Consider the following 22,098-nt stretch of genomic DNA (forward strand, 5'->3'; position numbering starts at 1 on the left):
TTGCCCCGCGGCATGTGGGATCTTAGTTCCTTGACCAGGAATCGAACCCGCATCCCCTGCATTGTAAGGCGGATTCTTTACCACTGGACCACCAGGGAAGTCCCTATGTCCCATTATTATTTCTTTTTTTGTGGTGGCAACATTTTAAGATCTCTCTTAGCAAGTTTCAAGTATATAATACAGTATTATTATATTACCATGTTGTACATTAGATCCCCAGAACTTATTTATCTAATAACTGGAAGTTCGTACTCTTTGGCCAACATCTCCCCGTTTCCACCATCTCCCCACCACCCACAAGTTGCTTTGTTTAGCTTAGTGCTGGAGACTAAGGAAAAGGAATTAAAAAGATAGGATGTAAGTGTTCTAAAAAGCCATATATGTCCTGGGCTTAAACTATTTCTTTCTTGTAGCATTAAAATGTAATCACTAGGCTCTTTTGAGTTTTTACCTGGTATTCTTTAAGTTTTTCCTGTAATATAAGACTTTAAAAGTCTAAAGACCACGGAGGTGGCTGCCTTCTTGGTTGCCTGTCTATTCTGGAAAGTGTTGGATAAAATTGAGTCATGGGAAGGAGTAATTTTATATTACCAGCCTTGTTTGTTCTTACCAAGACACTCACATAACTCATGATCTTGATAACTAACACACATGAGACTGACTAGGCTGGGGAGGTTTTTTTTTTTACTTGATTCATAGTGTTTTCATACTTTTCCTATTACCATACCAAAGAGCAGCTTCTTCCTGCCATCTCTTCTTTGTTAATCTCAAAAGTGCTCTCAGAATCCTCAAGTAGCACCACTGTAATGATTATATGGGTTAAACATTCCCTGTAGGTTCATTGGTCAGGTCTGCCATATCAAAAACTGCTTACGAGAACTATGCTTTGTTCTTAATATCAGGAATATAAAATGTTTTTGAAACAGGTAACAGTACCAAACCTTTCTCCAGCCTAACTACGTACTTGAAATTTCTGTTTGGCCCTTCCCCAACCTTTGCTGCAGACAAAATGGAAATCCTTTTAGGCTGTGAACTTCATCATAGTAAGACAAACTGTTCATTTGTCTTATTGTCATGGTGCTGTAATATATTCCCCCAAGACAGTAGTAAATGTTTCTATTACTGTGTAGAAGATACTTGATTAAATGGCATCTCAAGTGATTTTAGTGTGGACAGAGAGCTCCTGTCTCTAGGCTTACATAAAATTTAACTTTGAAAAGACACTTTTGTTAATACTGTTTAGTGTCTTGTTTTGGAGGTTGGACTGTTACAGGGAGATGCAAAAATCTGTTGGTGTTTCAATAGTTGTTCTAAGATGTAATCCCAGGATTAAATATTGGTTCTGTGTGTGGGGTTTTTTTTTTAAACTTGAAGTGTGTTTTCTATGCTTTGATCATCACATGAGACAGTTTTGCAAGTATGTAGCAAGTCTTCTAGCATAATAAAATTTAACAGCTTGCTTGACGATTGGTCACCTGTCTTACAGAGGTTGTCAGTCTATAGGAAGACTGATTTAACTGTGGGTAGATTCATCATCTTGAGCTCCTTAGGTTAGTGTTGGAGAACTTGTGAAACAGAAACTGACTATGCTTTGGAAGAGTGAAGAGTAAAGTCCGTGAGAAGTGTTATTTTTAAATTTCAAGGATTTACAGTTCTAGGTGAATAGTTTTTATATATTTCAAAACATCAGAGTACCAGAACTTAACCATATGCTACTTACTAAAAATAGTGCATGTGAGTTATTTGGGAGGGTGGGAGCACATAGTTTTACAGGGTATAATGAGAAAAGGGATGTCTTTTTTACCTCTTTTTAAGGTCTTCATTGTCCTGCCACTTTAAGTAGCCTAGAAGCACACCAAGATAATGATATCACCGTTTGTTTATATCCCCATTTTCTCAAGCTTGGGACTATGGTACATGGTGATTAATGCTATAGAAGAGTTCTTTAGATTTCTAGTTTGGTATGTAGCTGTTAACTGAGGTGGAATTGACTGCTGTAGATCCTGGTTATTCAAATGCCAGGAAGGGAGCTCTTTCCTTAGCATTACAGTATTTTCTTTGGAATTTAGTGAGCGCTGGAATCTTTTGGCATAGATGCTCCACCATCTATTAGAACGTAGACTCTTCCCATCTACCTGGCTATGTGCCACACTTGTTTTGGAAACAGAGTATTGAAGAGCACGGACCGCTGCTTCAGTAGCTAAAAGGAGAGGTAATTTCAGATCCTGACAGAGACCCTGTGTGGAGTCTAACCTGTCCCGACAACTTAGCTACCAGTGATCATCAGTTCCAGAAGCAAGAAACAGCTATTTGCTTGTTTTGCTTTTGGTACCATGTGTACCACGCTAATATTTTTGTCCCCTTACTTTCTACAGAAGTAGTCTTCCGGAAGAGTTGTGATTTTCCTATCTTAACACTGTCATTTACTCAACCATCTTCTGCTTTGACCTTGACTGCTAAAATTTTAAACTTGTTCCTTGTTAGGTATATGATCCTGTGGATGCAGTATCAGTATATTACTGCCTTTCCAAGTGCCTTACTTCATTGAATCTAAGACGCAATTAATTGAAAGACGTACTACTAAGAAAGAAAAGGTATTGCCACTTAAGCTGACATGCCATTGATTGTAGTATGCAGTTTGATTTCAAGTATATTAAAAAAAATCTTACAATCAATGAAAGATGGTATTATCTTTCTCTACGTACTTAAAATTACTGTGTGTAATTGTAACAATCTGTTCTTCAACAGATATTTACTGGGGACTCACCCTGGACCAGGGACTGTGCTGGAGGTCAGGTCCCTATTTGTCATTGGGTTGAGAGACATTAAATAATCACACATAGACTATAAACCATCCTGAGTTGCTAAGGCAACTTGCACTTTTCCATCGTAGTATTTAACAGGAAACGGGATGGAAATAGGGGAGAAGGGCTTCTAGGAGACCTGTCTCTAAGCACAACATTTACATGAAGACTAAAGGCGCATGGAGTTGGGGTGGGGCGTGCAGAGTATTCCAGGCAAACTGTTCCTAGAGTCTTGAACTAGTTAAATTAAAAATTTAACTTTTAGGGCTTCCCTGGTGGCGCAGTGGTTGGGGGTCCGCCTGCCGATGCGGGGGGCGTAGGTTCGTGCCCCGGTCCGGGGGGATCCCGCGTGCCGCGGAGTGCCTGGGCCCGTGAGCCATGGCCGCTGGGCCTGCGCGTCCGGAGCCTGTGCTCCGCGGCGGGGGAGGCCACGGCGGTGAGGGGCCCGCGTACCGCAAAAAGAAAAAATTTAACTTTTAAAAATTAAAATTAAAACTAATTGATTAAAAAAAAAGTTTTGAAATGAGTAAATGGTAGTTCATGTAGGTAAAATGAGGTCTAGGAAAGGTTCTTGATCTTCAATAATGAACAAAGAATATTGTCTTTAATTATAACAGAACATTTCCACCTAAGTGGTTGCTGCTGAAGTGCTCAAAAAACCGAACTCCTTGTTCTCTGGTGTTATCCAGTCTCACTCAAAAACACCTATTCCATTCATGTTCAGTAATTAAATCTTAATATACTGTTTGTCACTATAGACTTTCTCTTTCCTGACACTATAGGTGATTAGGCTGAATTGAACTGGACTTCCCCTTGCAAGTTGTTTATGTGCTTTTGTTTATCATCTCATTTGCAAGTGTTTGAGCACCAATTCTGCTTGATATGTACTGTGCTAGGCATGCTAGGCATTCATTCATCCACCCATTTAGACATTTGAGTGTCTCTTGTGTTCCAATCTAGGAAATGCAGTAAAGAATATGATATACCTTGTCTCTAACTGAAGGGATTTAGAATTAAGCATTCAAGGGGCTTCCTTGGTGGCGCAATGGTTGAGAGTCCGCCTGCCGATGCAGGGGATGCGGGTTCGTGCCCCGGTCCGGGAGGATCTCGCGTGCCGCAGAGCGGCTGGGCCAGTGAGCTATGGCCGCTGAGCCTGCGCGTCTGGAGCCTGTGCTCCGCAACGGGAAAGGCCACAACAGTGAGAGGCTCGCGTACCGCAAAAAAAAAAAAAGAAAGAAAAAAAAAAGAATTAAGCATTCAATGGGTAGATGCAAGGGTACACAGAGTTTGGTAGTTGTGGATAAAATATTGATCGCAGGATATTACTGTACCATACCATATATGATACTATATTTGTATAGTATAGTTAATAAACAATAAGCTGCTTGGAGAAAGAAGGAAGTCCCTGGGGAATAAAAACGATTATTTTTCATCCTAAAAAAGCAGTGTGTGAACAGTAATCTTTTTTTAACATCTTTATTGGAGTATAATTGCTTTACAATGGTGTGTTAGAGGTAATCTTTTTAATTGGAAGTGTTTAGTGTTGATGTGTTTTAAAATCATAACTGTGGGGGCTTCCCTGGTGGCGCAGTGGTTGAGAGTCCGCCTGCCGTTGCAGGGGACACGGGTTCGTGCCCCGGTCTGGGAAGATCCCACATGCCGCAGAGTGGCTGGGCCCGTGAGCCATGGCCGCTGAGCCTGCGCGTCCGGAGCCTGTGCTCCACAACGGGAGAGGCCACAACAGTGAGAGGCCCACGTACCGTAAAAAAAAAAAAAAAATCATAACTGTGCTATTGTGAAAATAGATAACAGTGAACTGGGGTCCAGCCTTTTTAAGACATTTTTTTAATAGATCTTTATTGGAGTATAATTGCTTCACAATACTGTGTTATTTTCTATTGCACAACAAAGCGAATCAGCCATATGCATACACACATCCCCATATCCCCTCCCTCTTGAGCCTCCCTCCCATCCTCCCTATCCCACCCCTCTAGGTCATCTCAAAGCACCGAGCCGATCTCCCTGTGCCATACCGCTGCTTCCCACCAGCCAACTATTTTATATTAGGTAGTGTATATATGTCGATGCTACTTTCACTTCTCCCCAGCTTTGCCCTCCCACCCCATGTCATCAAGTTCATTCTCTATGCCTACCTCTTTATTCCTGCCCTGCAACTAGGTTCATCAGTACCATTTTTTTTTAATTCCATATATATGCATTAGCATACGGTATTTGTTTTTCTCTTTCTGGCTTACTTCACTGTGTATGACAGACTCTAGATCCATTCACCTCACTACAAATAACTCAATTTCATTTCTCTTTATGGCGAGTAATATTCCATTGTATATATGTGCCACATCTTCTTTATCCATTCATCTGTCGATGGACACTTAGGTTGCTTCCATGTCCTGGCTATTGTAAATAGAGCTGCAGTGAACATTGTGGTACATGACTCTTTTTGAATTATGGTTTTCTCAGGGTGTATACCCAGCAATGGGATTGCTGGGTCATATGCTAGTTCTATTTTTAGTTTTTTAAGGAACCTCCATACTGTTTCCCATAGTGGTTGTATCAGTTTATATTCCCACCAACAGTGTAGGAGGGTTCCCATTTCACCACACCCTTTCCAGCATTTATTGTTTCTAACTTTTTTGATAATGGCCATTCTGACCAGCATGAGGTGATACCTCATTGTAGTTTTGTTTTGCATTTCTCTAACAATTAGTGATGTTGAGCATCTTTTCATGTGCCTCTTGGCCATCTGTATGTCTTCTATGGTGAAATGTCTATTTAGGTCTAATGCCCATTTTTTAACTGGGTTGTTTGTTTTTTTGATATTGAGTTCCATGAGCTGTTTGTATATTTTGGAGATTAATCCTTTGTCTGTTGTTTCATTTGCAAATATCTTCTCCCATTCTGAGGGTTGTCTTTTTGTCTTACTTATGGTTTCCTTTGCTGTGCAAAAGTTTTTAAGTTTAATTAAGTCCCATTTGTTTATTTTTGTTTTTATTGCTGTTACTCCAGGAGGTGAGTCAAGAAAGATCTTGCTGTGGTTTATGTCAAAGAGTGTTTTTCCTATGTTTTCCTCTAAAGGTTTTATAGTTTCTGGTCTTACATTTAAGTGTTTACTCCATTTGGAGTTTATTTTTGTGTATGGTGTTTAGGTAGTGTTCTAATTTCATTCTTTTACATGTAGCTGTCTGGTTTTCCCAACACCACTTATTGAAGAGGCTGTCATTTCTCCACTGTATGTTCTTGCCTCCTTTGTCGTAAATTAGGTGCCCACATGTGTGTGGGTTTATCTTTGGGCATTCTATCCTGCACCATTGATCTATATTTCTGTTTTTGTGCCAGTACCACACTGTAGCTGATGACTGTAGCTTTGTGGTATAGTTTGAAGTTGGGGAGCCTGATTCCTCCAACTCTGTTTTTCTTTCTCAGGATTGCTTTGGCTGTTCGGGGTCTTTTGTGTTTCCGTACGAATTGTAAGATTTTGTTGTTCTGATTCTGTGAAGAATGCCATTGGAAGTTTGCTAAGGATTGCACTGAATCCGTAGATTGCTTTAGGTAGTATAGTCATTTTCACAATACTGATTCTTCCAATCCAAGAACGTGGTATATTTCTCCATCTGTTATGTCATCTTTCATTTTTTTCATCAGTGTTTTATAGTTTTCTGAGTACAAGTCTTTTTGTTTTCTTTTTTTGTTTTTTTTTTTAAATTTCAGTACGCGGGCCTCTCACTGTTGTAGCCTCTCCCGTTGCGGAGCACAGGCTCTGGACACACAGGCTCAGTGGCCATTGCTCATGGGCCTAGCCGCTCCGCAGTGCGTGGGATCCTCCCGGACCAGGGCACGAACCTGCGTCCCCTGCATCGGCAGGCGGACTCTCAACCACTGCGCCACCAGGGAAGCACAGTACAAGTCTTTTGACTCTTGAGGCAGGTTTATTCCTAGGTATTTTATTCTTTTTGTTGCAGTGGTAAATGGGAGTGTTTCCTTAATTTCTCTTTCTGATTTTTTGTTGTTGGTGTATAGGAATGCCAGAGATTTCTGTGCATTAATTTTGTATCCTGCAACCTTACCAAATTCATTGATTAGTTCTAGTAGTTTTCTGGTGACCTCTTTAGGATTTTCTATGTATAGTATCATGTCATCAGCAAATAGTGACAGTTTTACTTCTTCTTTTCCAATTTGTATCCCTTTTATTTCTTTTTCTTCTCTGATTGCTGTGGCTAGAACTTCCAAAACTGTGTTGAATAGGAGTGGCAAGAGTGGACATCCTTGTCTTGTTTCTGATCCTAGTGGAAATGCTTTCAGTTTTTCGCCATTGAGTATGATGCTCGCTGTGGGTTTGTCATATATGGCCTTTATTATGTTAAGGTAGGTTCCCACTATGCCCATTTTCTGGAGAGTTTTTATCATAAATGGGTTTTGAATTTTGTCAAAAGCTTTTGCTGCATCTGTTGAGATGATCATATGGTTTTTATTCCTTAATTTGTTAATGTGGGGTATCACATTGATTGATTTGCATATATTGAAGAATCCTTGCATCCCTGGGATAAATCCTGCTTGATCATGGTGTGTGATCCTTTTAATGTGCTGTTGGATTCTGTTGGCTAGTATTTTGTTGAGGATTTTTGCATCTATATTCATCAGTGATATTGGTCTATAATTTTCTTTCTCTGTACTATCTTTGTCTGGTTTTGGTATCAGTGTGATGGTGGCTTCATAGAATGAATTTGGGAGTGTTTCTCCCTCTGCAGTTTTTTGGAAGGGTTTGAGAAGAATAGGTGTTAAGCTCTTCTCTAAATGTTTGATAGAATTCGCCTGGGAAGCCATCTGGTCCTGGACTTTTGTTTGTTGGAAGATTTTTAATTACGGTTTCAATTTCTTTACTTGTGATAGGTCTGTTTATATTTTCTAATTCTTCCTGGTTCAGTCTTGGAAAATTGTACCTTTCCAAGAATTTGTCCATTTCTTCATGGTTGTCCATTTTATTGGCATATAGTTGTTTGTAGTAGTCTCTTATAATCCTTTGTATTTCTGCAGTGTCAGTTGTGATTTCTCCTTTTTCATTTCTAATTTTATTGATTTGCGTCCTCTCCCTTTTTTTCTTGATGAGTCTGGCTAAGGGTTTATCAATTTTGTTTATCTTCTCAAAGAACCAGCTTTTAGTTTTATTGATCTTTGCTATTGTTTTCTTCCTTTCTATTTCATTTATTTCTGCTCTTATCTTGATTTCTTTCCTTCTACTGACTTTGGGTTTTCTTTGTTCTTTTTTCTCTAGTTGTTTTAAGTGTAGGGTTAGATTGTTTATTTGAGATTTTTCTTGTTTCTTGAGGTGAGATTGAATTGCTATAAACTTCCCTCTTAAACTGCTTTTGCTGTGTCCCATAGGTTTTGGGTCATCATGTTTTCATTGTCATTTGTTTTTATGTATTTTTTTTCTTTGATTTCTTCAGTAATCTCTTGGTTATTTTTTAGCACACTGTTTAGCCTCCATGTATTTGTGTTTTTTACAGTTTTTTTCCTGTAATTGATTTACAATCTCTTAGCGTTGTGGTCAGAAAAGATGCTTGATACGATTTCAATTTTCTTAAAGTTTCTGAGGCTTGATTTGTGACCCAAAATGTGATCTATCTTGGGAAATGTTGTATGTGCACTTGAGAAGAAAGTGTATTCTGCCACTTTGGGGTGGAATGTTCTATAAATATCTATTAGATCTATCTGGTTTATTGTGTCATTTAAAGCTTGTGTTTCCTTATTTATTTTCTGTTTGGATGATCTGTCCATTGGTGTAAGTGGGGTGTTACAGTCCCCTACTATTATTGTGTTACTGTCAATTTCTCCTTTCATGGTTGTTAGCATTTGCCTTACGTATTGCGGTGCTCCTATGTTGGGTGCATAAACATTTATAATTGTTATATCTTCTTGGATTGATCCTTTGATCATTATGTAGTGTCCTTCCCTATCTCTTGTAGCAGTCTTTATTTTAAAGTCTATTTTATCTGATATGAGTATTGCTACTCCAGCTTTCTTTTGATTTCCATTTGCATGGAATATCTTTTTCCATCCCTTCACTTTCAGTCTGTATGTGTCCCTAGGTCTGATGTGGGTCTCTGTAGACAGCATATATATGGGTCTTGTTTTTGTATCCTTTCAGCCAGTCTGTGTCTTTTGGTTGGGGCATTTAATCCATTTACATTCAAGGTGATTATTGATATGTATGTTCCTATTACCATTTTCTAATTGTTTTGGGTTTGTTTTTGTGGGTCTTTTTCTTCTCTTGTGTTTCCCACTTAGAGAAGTTCCTTTAGCATTTGTTGTAAAGCTGGTTTGGTGGTGCTGAATTCTCTTAGCTTTTGTTTGTCTGAAAAACTTTTGACTTCTCCATCAAATCTGCATGAGATCCTTGCTGGGTAGAGTAATCTTGGTTGTAGATTTTTCTCTTTCATCACTTTAAGTATATCCTGCCACTCCCTTCTGGCCTGCAGAGTTTCCACTGAAAAATCAGCCGATAACCTTATGGGGATTCCTTTGTATGTTATTTTTTTGTTTTTCCCTTGCTGCTTTTAATATTTTTTCTTTGAATTTAATTTTTGTTTGATTAATATGTGTCTTGGTGTGGTGTTCCTGTATGGGACTCTCAGTGCTTCCTGGACTTGGGTGACTCTTCCCTTTCCCATGTTAGGGAAGTTTTCCACTATAATCTCTTCAAATATTTTCTCAGACCCTTTCTTTTTCTCTTCTTCTGGGACCCCTATAACTCGAATGTTGGTGTGTTTAGTGTTGTCCCAGAGGTCTCTGAGATTGTCTTCAATTCTTCTCATTCTTTTTTTTTTAATTTTGCTCCTCGGAAGTTATTTCCACCATTTTGTCCTCCAGCTCACTTATTCGTTCTTCTGCCTCGGTTATTCTGTTATTGATTCCTTCTAGTGTACTTTTTATTTGTTATTGTGTTGTTCATCTCTGTTTGTTTGTTCTTTAGTTCTTCTAGATCTTTGTTAAATATTTCTTGTATTTTCTCAACCTGTGCTTCCATTCTATTTCTGAGATTCTGGATCATCTATACTGTCATTACTCTGAATTCTTTTTCAGGCAGATTTCCTATTTCCTTTTCATTTATTTGGTCTTGTAGGTTTTTGCCTTGCTCCTTCATCTGTGACATATTTTTTTTGCCGTCTCTCTTTTTTTTTTTTTTTTTTAATGAGTGGAATTGTGTTCCTGTTTTACTGGTTGTTTGACCGGAGGCTTCCAGCACTGGAGTTTGTAGGTTATTGGGTAGGGCTGGGTCTTGGTGCTGAGATGAGGAACTCTGTGAGACCTCACTCCAGTGAATATTCCCTGAGGTCTGAGGTTCTCCGTTAGTCCAGTGGTTCGGACTTGGAGCTCCCACCGCAGGAGCTTCCCCCCGAACCCAGGCTTGTGAATCAAGATCCCACAAGCCACGTGGGGTGGCAAAAAAAAGAGAGAGAGAGAGAGGCTTCCCTAGTGGTGCAGTGGTTAAGAATCCGCCTGCCAATGCAGGGGAACATGGGTTTGAGCCCTGGTCCGGGAGGATCCCACATGCCGTGGAGCAACAAAGCCCGTGCCCCACATCTACTGATCCTGCGCTCTAGAGCCCATGAGCCACAACTACTGAAGCCCGTGGGCCTAGAGCCCGTGCTCTGCAACAAGAGAAGCCACGACAGTGAGAAGCCCGTGCACCACAATGAAGAGCAGCCCCCGCTCCCGTAGCTAGAGAAAGCCACATGCAGCAACAAAGACCCAATGTAGCCAAAAATAACTTTAAAAGAGAGAGAGAAAAATAACAAAGTAAAAAATAAAATTAGACTGGGAAGCTAACAGATATGTTAGAATGTGAAAATAAAAATATAGATGAATCAACAACTGGAAGGTACATCAGTACCACAATAGTAAGAAAGAGGAGGAAGAAAAGGGAAAAATGGCGGCGGGGGGCGGGTGGCCTTAGCTGTGGAGAGTGGGTCTTAAGCAAGGGCGAGGTTTGGGTGGTGGGCGGGGCCAATGCTCAGGACCCACAGGGCTGGAAAAGGTGCTGGGGGCTGTGGGGGATGGGGCTTAGGCTCAAGGAACAGAAGGGGCCCAGGCCTGCCCCCCAGCCTGGTCTCAGAGGGCAGGGGACCTCACCTGGGCACTAGCAGGCTTCCTGGGCTCAAGAGGACAGGGCAAACGCCCTCCTCTCCTCTTCTGCTCCTCCAGTCTGGGGTCTGAGAGGGCCCCTCCCACCTGCCTCCCCTGATCTCCCCAGCCTCCCTCCTATGCCCCCAAGGACCCATGTGGCCTGGGAGCTCAGCAGGCTCCCCTGGCCCAAGTGGGTGGGGCAGTTGCCCTCCGTTCCTCTCCCGCTCCTCCTGGATGGCCCCTCCAGCCTGTCACTCCTGATCTCCCCGGCCTCCTTCCCATGCCCCCAGAACCCAGGCGGCCTAGGTGGGGCTTTAGATAGGGAAGGAAGCAGCTTGGGAGCTCAGCAGCCTCCCCTGCCTGAGTGGGCCAGGTGATCGACCTCTGCTCCTCTCCTGCTCTTCCCAGAGAGTCCCTCCCTCCTGCCTCTCCTGATCTCCCTGGCCTCAGGGGCGCTGATCTTGTCTGACCTCCACTTCTCCTCCCCGCTGGGTCCCCCTAGTCCTACCGGTTCACTTCAGGGTTCCTCCCATCTCCTTGGGGGTCAGAGTCCCCCACCAGCGGCCAGTAGATGCCCTAGTTGTGGGGAGACGCTAACTCCACATCTTCCCACACTGCCATCTTGACTCCTCCCTTGACAATTTTTAACTTCAGGTTCATAATTGGGTTAATTATATCCATTGTCAGAATTTCATATTGGTTTCTGCTTTGTGAAACCTTAAATATGCCAAAACAAATATGAATCCCTTATAACTCAGCTGTAATTTATAGAAATATCAGGGAATTAGCTGGCGGTACAGTGGTTAGGACGCAGTGCTTTCACTGCCAGGCTGGGGTTCAATCCCTGGTCGGGGAACTAAGATCCCGCAAGTGGGCCCGGCCAAAAGAAAGAAAGAAATACCATGTAAGTCTGAACTCACAGCTTCTTTCCTATAGTTGAGTTTTCCCACTTACAGAATAGTGATAGCCCTCATTATACTCTGACTTCCTGACTCCTGCCTCCTTTCCTCCCCTCCTCCCCTACCCCTGCCCCTTTATTCAAGCCCTGGTTGCATAATTAAAGTCAATAATGAGTCTAAAGAAAGAATTTTCTTCAAAATTTTGTAATTCTTTTAATCCTTGTTTTACCTTAGGGTAATCAGGATATCCTTTGTTACATAGAATTTTAGATCTTGTTGACTTTATATGTATAAGTACAATAAGGTTACCTTGCTTAGCTTTCCTTTCTAGGTTGTGATATGAGTAGTATAAGCTTTCAGTATTTGAACATTTTGTAGTACAACAGATAGGATTATATAAATGACAAATATTGCTAATATCTTTATGTAGCATATCATTTCCCTTTTAAAAGATATGTCCTTTGTGAGAAAAGTGCTTTTCCCCCTTTTTATCTAGAAAAAATGTTTTAAGCCAGAGACACATCAGCTATCTATTTGATCACTACGAAGCTATGGATATTGTCACACAAATAGCACTTGTAAGGATTTCCTGGAACTTGGCAAAAGTAACTTAAAAAAACAACAGAAAAAACCCGTCTCCAGAAATTAATAGAATCATGTAATCGCCTTAGAAAGGGCATTTATGTTGTATTAACCATATCTGAAAAGCTACTCATAATGAGCTTTTTCTTATAAGCATTCTCTTAAAACATTTTGAACAGAACATTATGAATGTATTTAATACCACTGAACTATATGCTTTAAAATGGGTAAGATGGTAAATTTTATGTTTGTGTATTTTACCACACACAAAAAAAACCACACTGAAGTAATTTATAGTCCAGATGTGAGAGACAAGGTGTAGATAACTTTAGGAAAGTATTAGCCATGTTGTGTAGATTTCTCTACGTCATGCTTAAAATTCTTTTATTCTACAACAATAATATTTCTTTGGGATAAAAAGTGTTCGTGATTCTTTCAGACTTATGTCGGACTTTCCCAAGGGCATTAGGCATTTTGTGAGAATAAAATCTTGGGCAGGGAACGGGGCATTGGAAGAATGGGCCAAGGAAGGAAGCAAAGCCTGCTTCTGTGTCCAAACAATAGTGTTTTCTTTATGCAGGACTTCTTTAGAACCTTGAATATTCTTATAAGTATGTGGATTATAACATTTCCCAAACTTATTTGACCCCTAAATCTATAACCAAACCATGCTATTTTAGTTTAACTTCCTTGTTTTATAGATGTGAAAGTTCTGATCTGGAGAAGTTGAATGACTTGCTTAAAGTTACCTAAGAGCAGAATAATGAGAAAACGTCAAAGGATATATATATGTATATGTATATGTATATTTTAAACACAAATACAAGTTTTGTTGTTGTTTTGTTTTGTTTAATATTTATTTATTTGGCTGCACTGGATCTTAGTTGCAGCACGTGGGATCTTTAGTTGTGGTGTGTGAACTCTTATGTGGCACATGGGATCTATTTCCTTGGCCAGGAATAGAACCCAGGCCCCCCACCCCCCCACCCCTGCATTGGGAGTGTGGAGTCTTAGCCACTGGACCACCAGGGAAGTCCCATCAAAGGATATGAAGACTTGGAAAAACTGAATTCTGCCTGTTGCCCCTGCTGATATCAGCAAGAACACAAACAGGTTGTAGAATAACCATTATAATCCTTATGGAAACTTATTTTCATTAACATAATTACACATGAAATGGTTAGTTTCCAATATGTATAGAAGGGTTGTCAAATGGCGGTGAATGAAGATTCAGATGGAAGATAGTGTCTATCACGTTCATTTCTGTGCTCTTGGATGTTGGCAGATGAATTGGCCTCCTGGTTAAGCATGTTCTAGGGATAATTTTCCCTTCTCTAGGCAATGATCAGGTTTGCAAGTTCCAGTGTGTTGAACAGTACACTTATTTTTGCCTGTGTGTATGGATTGAGGAAATAATTTTTAAAAACCCATACATAATAAAAGGCATCGGTGCATGGTTAAAAGGGGGGAGGGGTACTTGTTATTTAAGTCAAAGAAGTGTTTAGCTTGAAAAACTCATGTGAATTCAAGAATGTGTGTATAAATATTTACCAAAACATTGTAATAGTGAAAAATAGGAAACAAATGTCCATCACCTAAAGAAAGGAAACATTATTGGTTTAGACACCTACTAGCAAAATGAACAGCAGTGAAAAGGAATAAACTATAAACTAGATCCTCATGGAAAAATATCTTACTATGTTGAGGGAAAAGCAAAGTATAGAAGAATACATGCCATGTAACACTTTTTAAATAAAAGTTTAAAAATGTGATAACAAAGCTACGTTGTTTATGGACACATAGAAAAGTATAAAAGTATGCAAGAGAATGATAAACAATAAATTCAGGGTAATCATTACTTTGGAGAGGAAAACAAAGAGGACTTCTTAAAGATCCAGAGTTGATACAACAATGTTTAGATTGGGCAAAGCTGGGTCATAGGTTTGTGCTGTGTATTTTCTATACTTTTAGTTGACTTGAATTTTTTAAAAAGAGTACAGACTTTAACCTCAAATAAGGTTACCACTTCTGCTTATACTGAGTTCAGGGAAAGATTGGTATTGATACATGTTTCCATCAGTTTGTCTGTCTTTAAAATAGAAGGCAACATTATTAAGAGGGAAATAGAAAATATTAGAGTACCAGATTCTATAATTTGATATTTTCAGAAGTTAATTATAATAATTTTCTTTCAAACTCATCTAGGATAACTGAGTTACTAATATTTCCTAAGTTTTAAAAATTTGTAATTTTAAATACTCTAGCAGTTAATTTTTAAATACTAGCTTCAAGTATTATGCTGGACATATAAGTTAACATTTCTGTTGCAACCCTGGTAAGATAGTGCAGCAGGGAGAATGCAGTACTATGGTGATGACAGACTGCTTCCCTTCAGTGTGTCTTGAAAACACGGAACATACCTTATCTTTCTAAGTCTCACCCTTTCTTTTTTTTTTTTTAATTAATTAATTAATTTAAAAATTTTTGGCTGTGTTGGGTCTTCGTTGCTGTGCGCTGGCTTTCTCTAGTTGCAGTGTGTGGGGGCTGCTCCTCGTTGAGGTGCGCGGGCTTCTCTTGTTGCAGAGCACGGGCTCTAGGCGCGCAAGCTTCAGTAGTTGTGGCACGTGTCTCACCCCTTTCTTGATTTCTTCATTTTGTGCTATCATGTTGCCCTTCACCTTCCCTTCACTTTCAGTTTTGCTGGTAGTGAGTTTTCCAGCATTGTCTTCTGTCTCTGATGCTTAATTTGTCAAACATAAAGGCAGTCAGGATTTAGTGTACATCATAATTTTCTGGGGGACTTGTTAAAATGCACATTGTTAGGCTACACTGCAGAGTTTCTGATAGTTTCTGATTCAGTAGGTCTGGTTGGAGCCTGAGAATTTGCATTTCTAATAAGTTTTCTTGTGATAATGGTGCTGCTGTGCCAGGACCTCATTTTTGAGAACTACTACTTATCTAGCTCTTCTTTCTTTGCAGTTCATTCATCTTAAAAGGAGGTTCAGCTTGATTTCCTGGGCAACATAGTTTCTCAGGCATTCTAACTTGTACATTTCTAGTATTTTTTAGATTCAGACTAAAAAGACATGATATGGTAGAACATGTATAGTAGAACACCATGTCCTTACTCTAATTACTAATTACATGTTTTACTTGGGTTGGATACTTTGTATCTTTTTTTTTTTTTTTTTTTTTGTGGTTCGTGGGCCTCTCACTGTTGTGGCCTCTCCCATCGCGGAGCACAGGCTCTGGATGCGCAGGCTCAGCGGCCATGGCTCACGGGCCCAGCCGCTCCGCGGCATGTGGGATCTTCCCGGACCGGGGCACAAACCTGTGCCCCCTGCATCGGCAGCCAGACTCTCAACACTGCGCCACCAGGGAAGCCCTGTATCCTTTTTTAAAAATAAAATTGGGGATTGGTCTAGATGATCTCTTCTGAGATCATAATTTCTGTTGAATCATAATTTCTGCTTAAATCTTCTCATATCCTGATTAACACCACCAAAGATTCTTGATTTGTACAGCAAAATTTAGAACTATTAAAAATTGACTTTGGGGCTTCCCAAAGTCAAAAAAAAAAGTCAAAAAAAATTGACTTTGAAGCCAATTTTCTGTGAAAGTAACTATAACCTCTCATTTTCCCATCTTTTCTCTCACCATATGCCATAGGGTGAAGACCAAAATGGTGAAACAAATCTGTATTCCATGCAGTCTGTATTTTGCTTCATAATTGTTAAGACTGGGGAAAGAGGTTTTTTAAAAATAGCTAATAGTAGCATTAATTTTTACCAACTAATGACCTATTTGAGTATTTAAGGATACAGTGAAAGGAAACTCTACATATCCCTTGCAGGACCCCCTCCCCACAGAGCTAGGAAGTTTCCTTTCTTTCTTTCTTCTTTCCCCTCAACCCGCACCCTGCATTCCCTGCAGTGGAAGCGTGGAGTCTTAACCACTGGGGCACCAGGGAAGTCCCAGGAAGTTTCCTTTCTCTTTGCTACAGTGCTATGATACAGAAATATCTGAGGCTCAGAGACTTTAGCGTTCTGTTTTCTTTAATAGTGGTCCCTTTTAAAGAAGGGGTAATCCTTTGGAAAGTAGGTATTCTTAAGGAGTCATATAAGGCATTATAATCATTCCTGTGTATCTCTTCATTGGATTTCATATTCCTGAGCCAAAAAAGGTAGTATTAGGAAATGTATTTAAAAGTTTGGCTAGAGAATGGACTTGAGGATACGGGGAGGGGGAAGGGTAAGCTGGGACAAAGTGAGACAGTGGCATGGACATATATACACTACCAAACGTAAAATAGATAGCTAGTGGGAAGCAGCCCCATAGCACACAGAGATCAGCTCAGTGCTTTGTGACCACCTAGAGGGGTGGGAAAGGGAGGGTGGGAGGGAGTGGGAGATGCAAGAGGGAAGAGATATGGGGATATATGTATATGTATAGTTGATTCACTTTGTTATAAAGCAGAAACTAACACACTATTGTAAAGCAATTATACTCCAATAAAGATGTTTAAAAAAAAGTTAAAAAAATAATAAATAAAATATAAAAGTTTGGGGACTTCCCTAGTGGTCCAGTGGTTAAGACTCCACACTTCCACAGCAGGGCGCATGGTTCTGTTTGATCCCTGGTCAGGGAACTAAGATCCCGCAAGCTGTGGTGCACAGCCAAAAAAAAAAAAAGTTTGTAGTGAATTAAACCTTACTTGAAAATAATTAAATTAATTTGTGTAAGGTTTTGGGGCTGTTTGAACTAAGATAAGAAATACTTGGGAAAGTTGCAGAGAATCAAAATTGTTTATAACCCTTAATCTTTAAAAATAACAGTTCTGCTGTATACCTATAAACAAGGGGAGTGTACACCATCAAAGAAAAAAATTTTAATTGAGAACTATTTAGCAATATCCAGTTTATTCCCAAAACAGGACCTTTATTTTAATTTTTTTTAGATTTCAAAGGAAGATTATAAAATCTTTTTAGAAATTGAGGATCCTGTCAAAGTTCCCTCCTCCCTCTTTTTTCTAAATTTAATTATATATACTTTATTTCTCTATTGCTCTTTCTATAGAAAAGTTTTTCAATAAACAGGAAAATTCCTTGGTTTTGGGTTTTGTCTTAGCCCTACTCTCAATCCCAGTAATGCGTAATTTGCTATATGATATACAAGACAAATCTGAATACTATTTCTTTTGGAATAAGAAGTCAAGGAAATTAATGTATAGGTATAAAGGCATATGATAAAGCCAACTGTTAAACAAAAAATAGCCTGATGCGTTAGGGTATTTTTTTCTGCCCAAGTGATCTGTCTTAGATCAGTGCCTTTATTTAATTTCAAGATTCATCTTTGTTTTGTTTTTGGCCACGCCACTCGGCTTGCAGGATCTCAGTTCCTTGGGCCATGGCAGTGAAAGCCTGGAATCCTAATCACTAGGCCACCAGGGAACTCCCTTCAGTTTTTATCTTAATGCAGGCACATCAAATTTCGTAGCTTCTGTGTCTATTCAGTCTAACTGGCTTTTCACTATTTTGAAATGAGATGGTCACAGCTTTTAATAGCTATTTTATTTTAATCCAAATTTATAGTCAGAACTGGTAAGTTATTTTTTTTAATATAGATTTATTTAATTAATTTAATTTTTTGGCTGCATTGGTTCTTCCGTTGCTGTGCGCGGGCTTTCTCTGGTTGCAGCGAGTGGGGGCTACTCTTTGTTGCAGTGTGAGGGCTTCTCATTGCGGTGCCTTCTCTTGTGGCGCAGCACAGACTCCAGGCGCGCATTCTTCAGTAGTTGTGGCACACAGGCTTAGTTGCTCCGCAGCATGTGGGATCTTCTCGGACCAGGGCTCGAACCCGTGTCCCCTGCATTGGAAGGTGGATTCTTAACCACTGCGCCACCAGGGAAGCCCCTGGTAATTTATTTTTCAAATAGGCAGTAAATACACTTGTTAAAAGGTATAAAAGGAATACATATAGTTCCTATTCTCACCCCCAAAACAGACTTTCCTTCTGAAGGCAAATACTGTGAACTAGTTTCTTATGTATTCTTCAGAGATATTTTATGCATATACAAAGATGAATGGATATATGCTTTTTTAGTAAACAACTTTGATATATATTATATGCAATAAAATTCAACAATTTTAAGTGTACAGTTTGAGTTTTAATAAATATATACACAGTTTTGTGGTCCCTATGAAAATCATGATACAGAATATTTCCATAACCCCCCAAATTTTCCTCATGTCCCTTTGCAGTTCAATCCCCTCCAGCTCTCTCTAGCCCCTGAAACTATTGGTCTGCTTTCTGTCACTATAAATTTACCTTTTTTAGAATGCATATCAGTGGAATCATACAGATTATAGTCTTTTTATGTCTGACTGATTTCACTTAACATTATGCCTTTGAGATTCATCCATATGAGTGCCTTGAACCAAGGAAGTGTTGAATGAGTATGTTAATTGTGTATTAGCTTAAGTTTGGGTTAAGGTTTTTTGAATTAATTATATCATACTGGCTCATGAAGTGGACTGATGGATTTTTTTTAATGGCTCAAATTTTTTTCCTTTCAGTTTTATTGACATACTATGTAAGTTTAAGATGTTCAGCATAATGATTTGACTTACATATATCATGAAATGATTACCATGGTAAGTTTAGTGAATATCCATCATCTCACAGATACAAAATAAAAGGTAAAGAAAAAATTTTTTTCCTTGTAATGAGAACTCCTACGATTTATTCTCTTAACAACTTTCATGTATAACATACAGCAGTGTTGGGACTTCCCTGGTGGTCCAGTGGTAAAGAATCTGTCTTCCAATGCAGGGGATGCTGGTTCGATCCCTGGTTGGGGAACTAAGATCCCACATGCCGAGGGACAACTAAGCCTGTGTGCCGCAACTATTGAGCCCACGTGTTCTGGAACCCACGTGCCACAACTAGAGAGAAAAAACCCACATGCCACAACTAGAGAGAAGCCCACGCTCCACAACAAAGAGCCCGAGTGCTGCAACTAAGATCCGACGCAGCCAAAAATATAAATAAAATAAATAAAATATTTTTTAAAATACAGCAGTGTTAATTATATTTATCATGATGTACATTTACATACCTAGTACTTATTTATCTTATAACTGGAAATTTGTACCTTTTGACTAACTCACCACCTCCCCTCACCTCTGATAAACAAATCTGATCTCTTTTTCTATGAGTTTGTTTGTTTTTGAAGTATAGTTGACCCACAACACTATGTTAGTTTCTGGTGCACAACATAGTGATTTGATATTTCTGTACATTACAAAGTGATCACCATCTGATGGATCTTATATTCACTTAGATAAATGTTAGTCAGAAGTAGATTAACTTTTTGTTTCAAATCAAGCAAGCATTCTTAGTTATAGTGAACTTTATTACAAACATTTGGGAATAGGAACTGTACAGTAGGTTGTTTTTTGTTTATTTTCCTCCTTGAGATGGGCAAGGAATCTCTGTTGTAGAGAAATACAAAATCACCAAATTGAGATACAAAAGAAAGTAAATATTGTTAAATCTTTATCTCAACCCCAGCCCTTTAAAAAACAAAACAGAACTTTATTTCTATACTTTATGCTTTGTCCTCCGAGCTTACAGATAGGATAAAACAGGATAATTGATGTAACCAAATGGCTGGTTGAATAAGTTAACTCAGAAGAAGGGACTTACAGAAATATCTATGTGTTGCAAGTTAAAAAGTTTACTTATGTAACTCATTAATAAGATTTGAGATAGTTTTTATTGTACTTTTAATAGATTTTACTGTTTTTACTGTTCTGGTTTTAACATATAATTAAAACTAGTCCTCCCTCAGAGCTTGTTTTTATCTCAAATACCAAGTCAAGGGGAAAGGGAATATAGTATGATTTCCTGCTTTGTGGTTTTTCAGGCATCCCCACCCAGTAACAAGTCTCAAGTTTGTGGATTCTTATGTTAAAGTAGCTAAGAAGCTGGCATCTGGTTGTGGAGCATTACTACAAGTAGTTCCATCTCTGATTACAAATCTTTATGATGGGTTATGTTCAGCCAGCCTTTGTAATACATCCTTTTTGTTTGTTTGTTTGTTTTTTGTAGTATGCGGGCCTCTCACTGTTGTGGCCTCTCCCATTGCGGAGCACAGGCTCCGGACGCGCGGGCTCAGTGGCCGTGGCTCACGGGCCTAGTCACTGCGCGGCATGTGGGATCTTCCTGGACCAGGGCATGAACCCGTCTCCGCTGCATCAGCAGGCGGACTCTCAACCACTGCGCCACCAGGGAAGCCCTGTAATATATCCTTTTTTAAGTTTTTTCTACTACCTTTGAAACCTTGGTAGTGGATATGAGCTGAAAAAATACCAGTATCTTGTCAGATGGTTCCGTGTAATTTGGAACATTTATGACTTAAAGATGACTTAAAGAGTTTGTCTCAAGTATAACCTAATGGTTTTGAGGTACAAAAACCAGCCTATAGGGACTTCCTCTGGTGGCTCAGTGGGTAAGACTCTGCCTGCCAATGCAGGGGTTACGGGTTCCATCCCTGGTCCGGGAAGATCCCACATGCCATGGAGCAACTAAGCCCGTGTGCCACAAGTACTGAGCCTGCGCTCCAGAGACTGCGTGCCACAACTATTGAAGCCTGCATGCCTAGAGCCCATGCTCCGCAGCAAGAGAAGCCACCACAGTGAGAAGTCCAGGCACTGCAATGAAGAGTAGCCCCCACTCGCTGCAACCAGAGAAAGCCCACGCACAGCAACGAAGACCCACTGCAGCCAAAAAAATAAAATTAAATCTTTAAAAAAAAAAAGCTGTTGATCTTTTTTGAAAACTAATAAGTTTTTACTTAAAAACAGTTTTTGTGGTTCTTTAGTACGATACATGTTTACCTTCCTTATATTTACTACCTACTAAACTCCGAACAAAGCAAAAATGATTACTTGTATAAACATATATTTGCATTCAAGAATCCCAAATAATGAAATCCCAAAGATTTCATTAATCTACCCTTCTCTGACTTTGAAGGAGTGCTCCTAAAAGAGCTTTACTGGTGGGACAGAGAATGTTGGTAACAGTGACAATTTTATTAATGGATAAAAGTTATATTTATGTTGAATACATTTCTTTTTTCTCTCCTTCTTAAGGAATTGAACGACCTGGCGCGGGACCCCCCAGCACAGTGTTCAGCAGGTCCCGTTGGAGATGATAGTAAGTATGTGAAAGGAATGATAGAGTGAAACATAAAACAGCATAAAAATCTGCCTCTGGGGAACTCTGGGACTGATAAATATACATCTCTTAAGGTTATTTTGTGTGAAGAGATAATTATGCAGTAGAGAAGAGGCAGTATTTACCTTTACTTGCCCATGAAAGGTGCAGTTTTATGTGTATCCCATCATCTTCTGTACTGTTTATTACATTTTGAACCTCTTCTGCCAGACATTGTCTGTGTAGTTGTCCTGGCTCCTTCTTATCTGTCCTTTGTCCCTTCTGGGTATTTACTTGAGTCAAAATATTCGAGCTTTTACTTACAGCAAGCTACTGTTCTTTCAGTAAGATAATACTAAAGATGATGGGGGGGTATGTGTGTGTATATGTATATGTGTATGTATGTATGTGGGTCTGTGTCTGTCTTTCTATTGACTCATACTCGTGAAGAC

At 39.5% G+C, this 22,098-nt stretch overlaps 1 protein-coding gene across 2 annotated transcripts in view; it reads left to right on the forward strand.

The window, feature by feature from the left end:
* Positions 1–22,098, forward strand: part of UBE2D2 (ubiquitin conjugating enzyme E2 D2) — a 59,613-nt gene that overhangs the window by 20,733 nt on the left and 16,782 nt on the right. For both annotated transcript variants that reach the window (XM_060143724.1, XM_060143725.1), the window contains exon 2: positions 21,583–21,646. In XM_060143724.1, the coding sequence (XP_059999707.1) occupies positions 21,641–21,646 (6 nt within the window). In that variant the 5' untranslated portion in view covers positions 21,583–21,640. The remainder of the gene's footprint in view (positions 1–21,582; positions 21,647–22,098) is intronic.

The sequence above is a fragment of the Lagenorhynchus albirostris genome, chromosome 3 (assembly GCF_949774975.1).
Source record: "Lagenorhynchus albirostris chromosome 3, mLagAlb1.1, whole genome shotgun sequence".
Lineage (NCBI taxonomy): Eukaryota > Metazoa > Chordata > Mammalia > Artiodactyla > Delphinidae > Lagenorhynchus > Lagenorhynchus albirostris.